This window comes from Coloeus monedula (genome assembly GCF_965178545.1).
Source record: "Coloeus monedula genome assembly, chromosome: 3".
Classification (NCBI taxonomy): Eukaryota; Metazoa; Chordata; class Aves; order Passeriformes; family Corvidae; genus Coloeus; species Coloeus monedula.
Window position 1 is genome coordinate 78449182 of NC_138783.1, and position 13925 is coordinate 78463106.

The window sequence follows — 13925 nt, forward strand, 5'->3', positions numbered from 1 at the left end:
GTTAACCATTTCTGACTCTCGGGGTGTCAAGATGAGCAGAGCGGGAGTGGGCAAAGAGACATGAGATGAAATGTACATGGAGACAGGCACACGCCGAGTGTGCCCTTTCAGCGGGCGGCCCGGGGCGGGGCGCCGCCATCTCTGAAGAAGGCCCGCGCCGCCATGTTTAGTGAGGGCACCGGGCTCACGTCCGGCGCCAGGCGGGGGCGGGCGCGCGCGGCGCGGCCAATCAGCGTCGCCCACGACCCTCCCCGGAGGAGCTGGAGCTGCCGGTCGGTTGGGTCGGGCCCGGAGCCGCCACTGTCGGGACGGGGGGCGGCGGCGGAGGAGGAGGAGATGGTGTCCCCCGCTGCCTCTGCCGGGCGCCTGGGCTCCGCGCTGCCCTTCCTGCTCGTGCTCCTCGACCTACAGTACCAGGGTGAGCCGGGTCGGGGTCCTTGTGGGAGTGCGTTGAGAGGGGGGCTGTGCCGCGCCCGTCCGCGGCCCACCGGGGTTGGGCCCGCGGCCGTGGTGGGTGGGAGCCCTCCCTCCGTCCCTCCTGCCGGGCTCTCGGTCGGGGCTGCGCGGTGTCTGCCATGGCGGCGGGACACATTCCCCCCCCGCCTCCCCCAGCCCGTGTCGTCTTGAGGCGGGGGAATATTTCGGGAAAGGGTGTGAGGAGGGAGGTACAGCGCTGCCACCTCATCACGCGGGGCGAGGGGTGCGTAACGAGGGCACCGCCGCTGCCGGTGACCTGTTGGGGTTTATCGGAGTTCCCGGGGGTGCGGTGGCTCGCTGTGTGTGCGCTTCGCGCTGCCCGGCCTGCTCGCGGGCGGGCTGAGGCTGCCGCCAGCGGCTGTGAGGCCTCGGGTGCCGTGGTGTCCTCGAGTGCAGCTGTGTGACAGCATCGGCCGTTCTGCGCTAGCCGTGCATTTCTCACTCCGGTGTGGATTTTGTGTCGTTCCTAAGTTGAAAGGCTTCTCCAGTGGCCTTTCTCAGCCGCAGCCAGTATTAGTACCACACTTAGAGATTCGCTGAGGCTTTTGATGCTTGCGTTGAATTTGTTCCGTTTTTGTTTTGTTGTTATGGTTTCTGTTGTTCTTTTTTTTTTTTTTTTCTCTCACCATTAGTATTTGAAGTTTAGCTTATCTGCGCTTTGTGCAGCTTGTTTACTTTCACAGTACCCTGTCAGCAACACCTGTGTAACCAGACTTTTATTCACAGGCTTCTGTTAAATTTCTAACTCTGTTATACAATGGTGGTTCCAGTCAGGGTTTCACCTGAGAGACGTTCTTCACTTCCATGTCCTTCAGTTCCACTTCCATCTGGTGGCAGATGGAAGTGGAACTGAAGCTGTCAATAGTCAGAAAAAGTCTGTGGGCTTAAGAAAGATAGAGGTTAGTCTTAAAAATTCAGTTGATATACTAAATTAAAGAATAGTTCAGCTGGCCACGTGGCAACAGGAACATACTGTGGCAAAGACAACTCTGCATTAGACCATGTACTGTGGTGTCAGATTGCCTTTTTTTTTTAATATGCATTCTGGTAATGTTAGAAGACAAATAACTTGTGTCAGAGTATACTGTTGGGTTTTTCCCCTGTGAGATTGTGGTAGTGGTGCTCCTGCTGAGGATTCTTTATTTAGCGTTGCCAGCCTATTTCAAGTATGTGGTTTAATAGCTATTTGGGCTTACCAGATTTCCTAATTTGGGGGACATTTTCTGAACTTCATCTAATAAAGATGTAGAGTACAGTAATAGAATGAGAAGTGGTAGTACTGGATCTTATTTACTGAATTTACTAACCTCTTAGTTCATGAATTAATTTTTCAGAATGTGTAGTTAGAGAAGTTTTTGGGGGATGTATGTTATTTAAGTATCTAGATTTTATTTTCCCCCATGGATATTACTGGTCTTTGAGCTCAAAGGTGTTCATAGTCACATTTAAATTCGTATTTTGATGTCTTGATAATAGAAGTCTGCCTTGTGTCATCTGATTCACAAATATGTGAAAGAGTTATTCTGTATTAACTTTTGTATCTTACAGTTGATGTCAGTGAATGCTATTTATATCTGGCTGGTAAATACACTCAGTAAAAACGTTTTTGATTCCTTCTCTTCACCCGAGTTTATGATGAATTTGGCACAGATCCTCTCTTGGGAAGATTAATTCTTCATTTCTGTTTATCCACACTAATCACAACAAAAAGAGGTGACTGAGGAGGAATAAAGGAGAGTTCATTTTCCTCCTCGTAGTAGAAGAAAGGAAATCTAATATGGGGAAGAATAAATGGGCTCTGAGTATACAGTGCTAAGTTAGTTACTGTCAGACCACAAGCATTAAGTGTTTCTTTTCCTCCCCCCACCTTTTGTTTTCACCCTAAGTTTGGCAGCTTTTTTTGTTTGTTTGTTTTCTTGGCCCCAAATAGCAAAGGCTACTTGAGGGCGGGGCTTTTTTTGTCTGCCAGTGTTTACTGTATTTACCAACTTCCTTTGCAAAGGGAGGGAGCAAACACTTGACGGGTGGAAGTTACACATGGCTCAACTGGATACTCTGAGGCTCCTTGTAAACCTCAGAACTGTTGCTTCCGAAACTGTCATTGCTTGCCCACGTCTTACTTAGTTCAGTGTAGTTCTTGAAAATCACGTTTGCAAATATACCCAGAGTAAAGACCAAACCTGTTTAAAAATAACAGTGAACTTATGATTCAGGGTCATTCTGATAAAAAAATGTTGCAAAAGCAGGATCTCCCACTTGGCTGACAAGATAAGGCAATCATTAAGCTCCTCTATGGGGGGGGGGGGAAGGTTGAGATGAATGTCATTAAGATTAGTGACATGCATGCTGCTTCTTTGTCGTTGAAACAACTGGTTTTGGTACACAGTGGGAACTAACTCTGTTTATTTTCATAGTCTTGTTACTCGGCTTGGGAACAAGATTTAGAAAAAATAGGTGGAAATTCTATGGGGGGGGGAAAACAGGAGCATGTAGGCAAATGTAACATCTTGAAACTGTTCTCACGTTGCAGGGCTTTCTTGAGTTTTTTTCAGTGTGGATGGGACCGATTATACAAGGATAGTTGAAGTCCGTAGACTTAGGGGCCTATGTATTAGCCCCAATTATTCTAGTAAAACAAAAATCCTACTAGGAAGTTAGAATTTATTTGAAGTGAGTGTATTTAACTGGAAAAACAGGCTAGCTGAACCTGCTTATCTTCCCTGTTCCTTCTGTTGTCCTTTGCACTGTCAGGGCTAGTACCAATTATCAGGGAATAATTTGGAGGTTTGTGTTTGTTTGGTTTTTTGGTGTGGGTTTGGTTTTTGTTTGTTTGTTTGTTTGTTTGTTTTTTGACTCATAGTCTCTTGCCCCAGTGCAAGGACTACAGGCTCTGAATTTATCCAGAATATTTGACTTAATTTGACAGCTGGGGCTTGTGTGTGTGGTTGTTTGAAGCACAAGGTGAATACTTAACAATTAGGCAGTCTTTAAAAATGATATTCATATTAATATGCATGGAAGTTTTTAAAAATAAATGGTATGATTGCATATCTCTTGTGTAAATTTAGTTTCTTGGTGGAGCATGCAGAGTTTCTTCAGCTGGGCCCTTGGTATGCAGCTCACCAATGTGTGTCTGTTGGAAAGAGCTCTGTGGGGTGTTTGGTGGTTTTTTTGCTCCTGCTGAACTTTAGTTCTTAGGTTCATTCCCAGACCAAAGAGTGCGTAGATACCCAAATAGGTTGCAGAGAATTTGAGTCCTTGGACTCCTGTGCTTATGTTACCAGGTTTTGGATGTCTACTGTGGGCTGCTTAATTTAGAGCAATTGTTTGCCTACAGCCAGAAAATGAATGAGCAATACATTTCTGTGAATAAACAGCCCAACTATCAGGTCAGTGCAGAGTGTTCCTGAGTAGTTATGGTAAATGTCGCTTTTCATCATGGTTAGGCTGATGATGCAGGCTGTTTCTGGAGATTCATGCATCAATTTATGATGTTCAGCAACTTGCAGAGCCAAGATATAATATATGGTTTAAAGTATGTCAAGTATAATTAGTCTTACTCTACAGGGAATCTACAGTACTTCACAATTTGCTTCTTTATTTATCCGTGTTGCTCCTGCTGTTATTATTTATTTGCTATCAGTGGGCACCTTTCTCATTTCCTTTATTAATTGTCTTCATTATTTTCAAGGAAAAAGATGGCTCTTCCACCTAAAATATTATGTAACTGTAAAACTGTACTGAACATAATGTGTTTGAAAGACACCAAATTGTGTAGGTACATCTTACTGTGGAAAAATGTATTCTTGGAGCTATCCTGATGTGACTGAATGTAAAACAAGGATGCTTGAGACTGTGGAAATTGAATGTCATATTTGGGTAGATGGAAAGCTCATGAAAGAGTAATTTACAGTCCACTTCGAAGATACCACTCCAAACTGACAAGTTTTGAAAGATTTCAGCTATTTGTGTGTGGGGAAACACAGGAGGGATGAAACTTAAAGGTTTTTGGTTAGTATTAGGTCATGTTAAATGCTTCGGTCTGTTCATGGTTCGTTACCTGCTTTACTGCTAGCATCCTTCCAAAGCCAGGGAAATTTGTGGTGAGGTTTTTTCCAGTTCTGAGTCTTTTCATTGTGTTTCCGATGCTTGCTTGTTATGTAAAAGGACACTGGAATACTTGATGATCGAAGCTTTACGCTAGCGAAGCAAAATGGGCAAGGAAGAATGTCCTTTTCTGCTGCAAATTGGACATTCACATAAAATGGGAACACATTTTTTACACACCTAGAATTTACTTTAAAATGTATTGTTTAGTAAGATCCTCAAATAATAATTATTCATCATGTAGACAATTTTAACTCCATCTATTTAAACAAAAAATATTCACTGGAAATTTGGGGCTCCATGAAGTAATTTCTATTAATTAAAAAAAAATTAATTTTCTATCATTGTTCTAAAACAAATAATTGAGTTGAAGGCCTTGAATCCAGCTTGCTGAATTATTATCATTCTTTTAGCAGATAGAACTTTCTCTAGTGTATACAGAGGGGATTTTGTTCATTTTAGTTTAGACAGCTCAAGGATTTTCTTATAATGTGGAATTAAAAGAATTATGAGCTGTATAATGGAGTAGAAAAGAAAAATTAAGATTCCAGGTGTTGAGAGCTCTTAGGTCTAAAATCATGATGATTTGGTGATAAGAAATTACTGTTCTTTCATTACAAATGCACTGTTGTTTAGCCACCTTTCAGTGTGAGAAGTTTGGATATACTTTCCCCTCAATCACTTGTACTGTAACATTTTTATTTGGATTTTAAGAAACAACTTCAAAGTGCTGCTGCATTTTTGTATTTAAAATGAATTCAAATGCTTATCTGAATTAGCTCAGTGCAAAACCTGAGTGGAATAAGTTATAAATCATTGGGTTTTAATGTTGTAATATGCTTATTCAGGATTTCAGTATATTACCTTGCTTAAATTTAGGTATAAGGTATCCTCTTAATAAATGAAAATTTTTCTAGTGTGAAAGTTTTTTAATAGTCATAAGCTGGCGGGTAATTTGTAGTCAAATTCTGCCCTGATCTGAAGACTGCTGGAAGCAGGGCAAATGAAAAAGCTCTTGTTGAGTTGATGTATGTACAGCATGTACTTGAACTCGACTGCTCATTTCTTCTCAACAATAGTCTTTCCCTGTTGGTTGAGCAGCAGCAGTTTATTAGCTTTAAACTCAAACTGGCACTTCAAAGACTTACAAATTAAGTATGTTTTTCATGCTACTGGTTAAAGGTGTGAGAATTTTAATTGTTTGTCAAAACTTGCTATCTTGAAGAAGTTTGCCCTGGAAACTATGAAGATGAGACAAAAGTGCAGTAGATGAGAACCAATCTCTAAGTAGCCAAACAGTTCTCAGTTAAGTATTAAGTTACCATCAGGGTCATGAACTTTAACTTAAAGCCTTTGTGTATTTGCTGCATGTGTATGTTACGAGTGCTTTTCCAGATTCTTCTGGAATTGAAAGTCAAAGTATGTTACTGAATGTGTAGATGCGTATTTGGTGCCTTGTCACAAGGGGGTGTAAAACAGTGTTTTGTGTACTTTGACACATCCTAATTGGGGCGTGCTATGAGGTTATTAGGCCTGAAGGGTGCTTTACAGAATCTCAGAATCCATTAGGTTGGAAAAGACCTCTGAGATTACATAAGGTGCAGGAAGATGCAACTTCTGCCTCTGTCAATAATGGTTTGTTACATGTATTGTGTTAGCACTGTATGTGTTTGGTATAATCAAACTGATCATTCAAAACCTTGATCTTTTTGTTTTTCTTTAAGGAGCTGAGTGTGGAATAAATGCAGAAGTAGAAAAACAACTTGAAATGGGAAAGAAATTATTGGCTGCTGGACAGCTGGCGGATGCTTTGTCTCACTTTCATGCAGCTATAGGTGCGTATCTCAGGGAGGTGACTCTTGTACTGAAATACCTTTGGGTGGGTTTTTCCCACTGTTTGCTTCATTGAATATCCTGCTTTCTTGCAAGTTGCATTCCATGAGTCACAGAAGTTGGGGTATCTATACAGCAGTTTGGACAGAAGCCAACAGAGATGTAGTAGAATATTTATGCTTTGGTTTTGATAGAAGAAAACTGTTAAATTAACTACATGATAAAGAAACATGTAAGTCACTGTTGTTCTGGAAGCTAGCTGTATGAAAGGAATTATAATTGGCTCTGATAGTATTTGTTGAGATATTTCCCTGTCTGTCTAATACCATCAAGATCAGGTTTCATTTTTATGATGTTTTTCAAAGTGTGTCTTTGAAAGGCTGACTTTATCCATGCTTTGTCCTATCCAGTGCTGTAAAAAGTCAGTGTTTAAAATAGTTGCGCTCTCTCTTCTTTTTTCTTAACTGAATCTTGTAGTGGGTGGTATCTCAGTGAAACTGATGCTGCAAGTTTGAGATACTGAGTTGGTAGTAGAGAGCAAAGTTGTCCTTCTCTTGTACTCAACTAGTGAGTTCGTTCTTGTTTGGTGTTCTGCATTTTCAACAAACTACAAAGTTAAATGTTTGCTTTTAAGAATTTTAAAGCAACTTTACTGATTAAAAACCTTTAATTGAAGCATAGAGACAGCACCAGTAAAGAGCAGTGTCCATTAACACTACAGTTTTTTAATTTCGTGGTGTGTTTTTTTAAGTTGTTGGACTTTGTTATAATGTGTACAAGTGCATTTTTTTCTCTGAAAAGAACATTACTGAGATGTTATACATTCATAAGTCGTGCTTTTTTTATTTATGCCTTGGTTTAATAGTGAGATGTAAATGAAACATTGGTTGTTTCAGTTATTAACATTTTCTTTGCATTCTCCAAGACAACTTCCCTTATATAAAGGGAGTGGAGGAGGCAGTGTCCGTTTTTTTTCTGTCCTGGAAGCTCCTTGTTCCACCTAGATGCAGTCTGTTACTCCTTTGGTTTGTGTGTTGCTGCCAAAGCATTTCTGTGGGATCTGTGCAGAGTTAGTGCTACAGTGTGATTTTCTCCTTTATTATTGGTTGGCAAACTTGAACTTGGATTTGATGAGGAGACCAGTTCAGTCTCTGGCTGTGCAGTTCCTGGTGATGGTGCAGAGGCAGCAGTGGTGTGAGCTGGGATGACAGTGGGTACCTGCATGGGTGAAACCCTCTGCTTTGCCAGCTGTGCTGGAGCAGGTTGTAGAGCTATAGTGTGACCACCTCAGCTGTGACCTTTATGGGATTCTTGGTTGGATGCTGATTTTAGCCTGATTGCCTCATTTTCATCAGACTACTTCTTCTTCTTTGTATTTTGCCTTTTTGAAAAGATTTTAAGCATGATTTGCCAGCTGTGCTTGTGAGGAGGTAAGAGTCCTTTTCTGTCTGTACTGCACTGTTGTAGATTGTGAGGTAGATAGAGCTTTCTGTCTTGCCTCAGCCAGTCTATTCTTGTTTTTTCTGCAAACATCTAAAATAGATGAAAGCTACTGTCCATATTCTCTCTCTTCAGTTAAATTTTCAACTCTTTCTTCGATCCCAGCAGCTGTCTTCTGTCTGCATAAGTGTCAGTTGCTATTCATTACTGTTTCTGGAGTGCTGAGGCAAAACTATCTGTCACATTATCATCTGGTGCTGGAATGGGCTTTCTGTGTTAGCTCTTTCCTACATTTCATCCTTTGTGTATTAATAAAGTTCCTTAATTTCAGCTGTCGATTTGTACCTAGCCTCCACATTTAGGACTCAATGCTTTTTTTTTTTTTTTTTTTTTAGGGTAGTAACATTTGAATTTATTCGATGTTTGCAATGCTGACATAAAAGGATACAGCATGGGAGTTCCTATTAAATTTCAGCTCTGGAGATTAGCATTGTCAAGGCATACAGGCCAAGACATTGTAGAGGAAGAGTGCAGATAGCTTTTTCAGTGAGAACTGAATTAGTGTTTTGGTAATGGAGGTGGCTGGCTCTGAAACTTGGTTACTGATCGTAAGATTTTTGGTAGTGCTATTTCTTCCATTTGTTTTGAAGTTCAACTTTAGCCTCAGATGATGTGAGGAAGAAAAATACTTGTGTTCCTCAGATATGGATGTTCTTGTATGCAAATTCTGGATTGATTATTATGTTTTTAATAGCGTAGTAAAAGGTTTCCTGTCTTCCAGCATAGGGTTGTTTTGGTGGTTTAAGTTACTTTTCCTTGAGAGCCCACAGTAACTGTCACCTGTTTTTGTGAAATACTGCATAAGGAAGAATGTTAAGAAAATTATTCTTTGTTTCAGAGACTGATGTTTGCCTCCTGTGTAGGCATATGTGTATGTGCTAGCTTGGAGAGTGTTAAAATCTCTGGATCTTGGAATTTTGACCAGCAGACAACATGAAATGGGTGGGCCCCGAAGTTAGCCTTCAGGTTTTGATAGTGTGTGTGCATTTGTCTGCTGGTGAGAGGGAATGTTGGTGCCCACTAGTTGCTGCTATTTCAGTGAATGATACCGAGAGTTTGTGTCTGTGTTGACATTGGACTAACATATTAGTAATTTTGGGAATATTTGCATTATCCTATATGGTGATCAGTGCCTGGGCTGGAAAATGATGAATTAACATGCTTTCAAATGTAGGCCTGCAGCTGGAGGTAAAGCATTAGTATGTAGTGGCTATTCTGTATAAAGCTGAAGAACATGTACATATTTAACCTACGCTCTTAATTATTTGGCATTTATAGTATTTCTGTAATCTTTATTGTTATATAATTAAACTGCATAGAAAATACTGCTTGCATAATGTTGCAAATTTTATGTCTTATTAATGTATACCATTGTTTCCAGTGGCTTAAAAGTCAGATAATATATTTTTAGTCATTAGAGTTCCACTGTACCAGAAATTTCAGTAGCTTTGAGATAGTGTTCTGATTACTGTTTGTTCATTTGCAGAGGGGGACTCTGATAACTACATTGCTTATTACAGAAGAGCCACAGTGTACTTAGCCATGGGCAAATCTAAAGCAGCAATTCGCGATTTAAGTAAAGTGGTTGAGTTAAAGCAGGACTTCACATCAGTAAGTATTACTGGAATTGAAGATCGTTCACATGTAAAGAAAAAACTGCTTTAAAGAAGGTTTGGGGTTTTTTTCAGACTTGGCTCAACAGGAATAGAGAATACATCATCCCTCAGAGGGCTTTAAAGAGGATAAAATAATAGCAGTGGTGTACCTGCCTTAATTTGCAGCTATGCTGAGTACAGTCTAGACAGTTATTTGAACAACTAATAGTTTTACTAAGTTCATGGATTTATACGAAACACTTTTCTTCTCTCACTTGTGGTTATTCTGTCGTTCACCAAGGCTGTGCCATTTGGGGCAGGGAGAAGAGAGCACACAGATGCCTCTGGGTTTTTTTCTGTCTTAATCAGCATTAGATTTGAGGTATCTCCACAGGAACTGTCCCAATCTCACAGAATTCCTGTGTGATTGTTGCAAGTTCTGATTTGCTTACCTTTTCTTGCTTCTATTACTGTATGTGGAGACTGCCTCACTAGTTGGAAAGTGATTCTGGAATCCTCTCCAACTGATTCACCTCCCTTTCTTGTGGGCCGTGGCGTGTATAGTTCACAATAAAGGAGCAAATGTTAAATTCACTGTTATATGAAAATATTCTTATTATAAATCAAAGTCTTCTAAATCATTAATTTGTCTTTTTACATAGCTCCTATTATTCTGAGAGTTTAATGAAATAAGTAAATATGGGAATCGTTTAGTGTTTATTATTTCTGCTATTTACTCAATCTGTAAGCGGTTATAATCAGGAAAGTGGTGTAAAGTCAACATTCACTTCGATTTGTGAAACTTTTCAAATGAGTTCTTTCCATAAAAACTGTCTGCTTTTTGTCCCTCAGTTCTGGTGCAGAGCAATTCTTTACCACTAAAGAGGTGTTATAAGAACATTATTAAATCAAAAAGACAACAAATGGGTGTCATGATCTCTGTTTCAGCTTGTTAGCTATACTAAAATGAAACTTGTGTTCATACTTTGCTCAATTCCCATTTGTAAATAAAAAGTTATGTTTCATTTCAGGCAAGATTACAGAGAGGACACTTACTGCTTAAGCAAGGAAAATTTGATGAAGCAGAGGATGACTTTAAAAATGTGGTAAGTTGGAGACCAGTGTTGAACAACATCACTACTTTTAAGGTTGGGTTCTGAGCTAAGGTCACAGCTCAGTTTTGATGCTCTATAGAGTATATGGTATCTAGGCCTGAGTTTGTCTTTCCTGTTCTCTGCAGGTGTAGTAGCTGAGCAACCTTGTGTGAATAAGTGACCAATTAAGTTGCAGTGTAGTGATGCAGATGAAATGGGGTGTTGCCTGAAACTATGTAGCACTTTGGAAAGTTTTCTTTGTGTGTGCCTGACACTTGATGATCTCTGCTTGCTGACAGCTGTGCTAGGGAGCAACCTTCATTCAGAAATAAGTGACATGGGACTCAAAATATGTAGTCGAACTCTGGTTTACATCACTATGTTGATGTCTCCCTGGGAAATCACTAGGGGCATAATGGATCAACCTTTGCAGGTTCCTGTCTCTTTTTACCAGTTGCAAAATAATTGTTGGCTCTTAATTTAGTCACTGAGCAGTTAAATCAGTATGTTACAGTGGCATCCCTCTGTCTGTATTCTAATCTGTAGAGTTCTCAAACTTCATGAATGTCTTGACAGTACTTTCTTTCCATGATCAGGAATCGTGCAGTTTCCATATACACCTAGTTGGATATTACCCACCTAAAACTCGCTTGGGCAGTTTTTAGTTTTGATGGGTATTTTGTGCATTTCAGCCCTATGCTGCAAAAGTAAACTGATCTAACCCCAGAAAAAAACCCCTCAGAAATGTGAATCTTGGTTTCCTCTCTATTGCACAAAATTAATGTAAATATGAATATAAATAAGATTCATTCTTCATTCTTGCTTGCTCTTCAAGAGTTGCTAGTTTGAACAGCTGGTGTGTCCCTTAAGCCAAAATAAGAAGAATTTGCAATGTAACAGGTGCTGTCTTGTTGGCTCTCTTTGAAGAGAGGGATGGAAAAAGCAGTCGTGTGGATGCAGATGTTTAATGGAAATCTTACTAGTGAGTGTAAATGCAGGACAGCTGTGAGGAATGGCTCTTGCAGGTAGGAATGCATCAGGCAGTTCTTGTGTCTGTAGCAGAGCTCCAGCAGCTTGTTCTGAAGTTCACGTAGCAATGGCACCTCTGGCTGCTTCTCCCTCAGTAACTCTCTTAGGAGTGTGTGGTCTGATAGCAGCACAGCCCTGCTGTTGGCGAGTGTGGGAGAGAGTCATTCAGCTTGGATTAACTGAGGACACAGTTGCTGCAGTAGCAATTACGCAATGCCAGTGTTGATTGTGAGTTTGTGCGTGCATTTGCAGTTACTGTTTCTTTAAGTATTGCTTAATGCTACATATGGAATTGTTTTTCCAGTCAACTGTCAAGAATCTTTCCTTGTTGCCAAACCTGCTGCAAAAATTTGGTTGCTGCCTTTGGTCAGTCAAATGGTTTCAGTCCTCAGTCAGGCTTTAAATCTGAAGTAGAAGAGAGTTTCTTCTCAGAAACTGATTTAGGAAAATAGCATATTAGTCCTCAATCTAACTTCCATTTTCCTTTGTTCTGTGAACAATATTGCCTGTGTACTTGGAGAATTGTCAAGTGGTCTGTTTTGAAGAGCATAATTTTAAATTAGGTGCAGTATATTCAAGCAAAATGAGCAAACAATATTAAAGTAGTAATTTGTAATAGGTTAATTTGGAGAGTGGATTAAATTGTGCTAAATACTTTGAAATCTTTAAGTAGAATACCAGTTTCTTTGAGAGGTTTCCCTTGTTTTCTAAATCTTTCAGATTTCCCATCCTTTCTCTTGTAGTCATGTTCCTTAAAAGGGATCCCAACAGTTTAACGGATACAGTCATTTTTGAGGGAGAGAAAGCAAGAAAAATTTAGTCCATCTAAATGGAGGGAAGGATGACAGGCAAACTTTCCCAGCTTGTAAGACCAGTGGCTTTGTGTAGAACTTAAAAAAACATTGAAACTATTCTTTATATCTAACAGTAAACCTATCCTTTAATGTATACTCATGAAAAGAAAAGAACATTCATATCCTCAAATTCTTTCTATCTAATTTCATAGTGTCAGGGAAAAGTTTCATGGTGAGCACCCTTAATATTTTTAAATGATTGCTAAGCAGTTTCTTTGTATATTCCTGCCCTCTATGGCGTATCAGTACTGGCTGTCTTATGAGGCTGTGCTAGTGTGAGAGAACAGGCAGTGGGAATGCCTAGCTGCAAAGGATGCAGTATTCCTTTTTGGAGCAGAGCCCCTTGAGATTCCAGCTTTCATGTGTTATTTTTAGCTATAATTTTTTTTTTGTACTCTGTACTTTCCTGTTGGATGAAATTAATCACGAGGCTTGGATAGAAGGTGTGATTCAGACTTAGGCCTTCACATATTAAGCAATATTGCATTTCTAGAAACCTCTTCTTTTGGCCAACAGATGGATCAAGATGATGAGGATGATGAGATTCTTTACATGGGCCAGGTTTTCCACATGAAACAAGGAGTAAGCAGACTTCCTTTGGTGATTTTACAAAGTCGTTGCTCATGCTATATGAATAGTAATTATTTATCTGTTACAACTTAGGTTGAGTGTTCATATGCTTCAGTATCAAGTTCCTTCTGTTTGGTGTAGTAGTTTCTGATAATAGAAGTCAGCAGGACAGATCTGTGGGTACATCAACACTCGTGTCTAAGGCCTCAAGCCATGAAAGCCCTGGAATGTTTATTTTATCTGTAAGCATGTGATTTTTACTGAAAATAAAAGGGATATTGGCATACTTTGGTTGATGGAAGGCCTTCTGGAAAGGTGACAAAAGCAATGCAAATCCTGGCAGCCCTGTGTATATGCTTTACAGTGTTGTCAGTGACTGCTTATGTTGTAGAGAAAACAAAAAGCATTTGAGTTGATGAATTCTGTAGAAGGTACAAGATTAGAGAGAACTTCTGCCTTGTCTATTGGAAAGTGAGGAAAGGACTGGATTGTTACATTTCTTTTAAATTCTAGTCTTTTTTAAGACTGACTGTAACACAGTTGCAATTTATTGCAGTAAGTACTGTAAGTTGAGGTGTCCTAAATGCACAATTCTATCTGCCTTGGAAGAACAAATACTTCAGAGCTCGAAACTGAAGGCACAGCTTCCAGCTCCACTAGATGTCAGCCAAGACCAAGTGACTGAACTCTGCACATCTGCAGATTGCTTTCTCATCTAAACCCTTGCTTGTTGCAAAATACGTTGGACAACAGCTTTCCATGGTTGGTTGGTGTGTGTAATAATACTGTTTTGGATGTAGGTGGGAGAGGCCGTCTTATGGCACTGTAAGTTAACCTCTTTTGGGGAAGTTACTAGGCAATCTTGG

The 13925-nt window shown here is 40.0% G+C and overlaps 1 protein-coding gene across 1 annotated transcript in view; it reads left to right on the forward strand.

Annotated features, from left to right (window-relative positions):
- The first annotated feature begins 226 nt into the window (after nucleotides 1-226).
- DNAJC3 (DnaJ heat shock protein family (Hsp40) member C3) overlaps nucleotides 227-13925 on the forward strand; it is a 30560-nt gene continuing 16861 nt past the window's right edge. The window contains exons 1-4 of the mRNA XM_082278655.1: nucleotides 227-418; nucleotides 6309-6419; nucleotides 9404-9528; nucleotides 10544-10618. Of these exons, the coding sequence (XP_082134781.1) occupies nucleotides 337-418; nucleotides 6309-6419; nucleotides 9404-9528; nucleotides 10544-10618 (393 nt within the window). The 5' untranslated portion in view covers nucleotides 227-336. The remainder of the gene's footprint in view (nucleotides 419-6308; nucleotides 6420-9403; nucleotides 9529-10543; nucleotides 10619-13925) is intronic.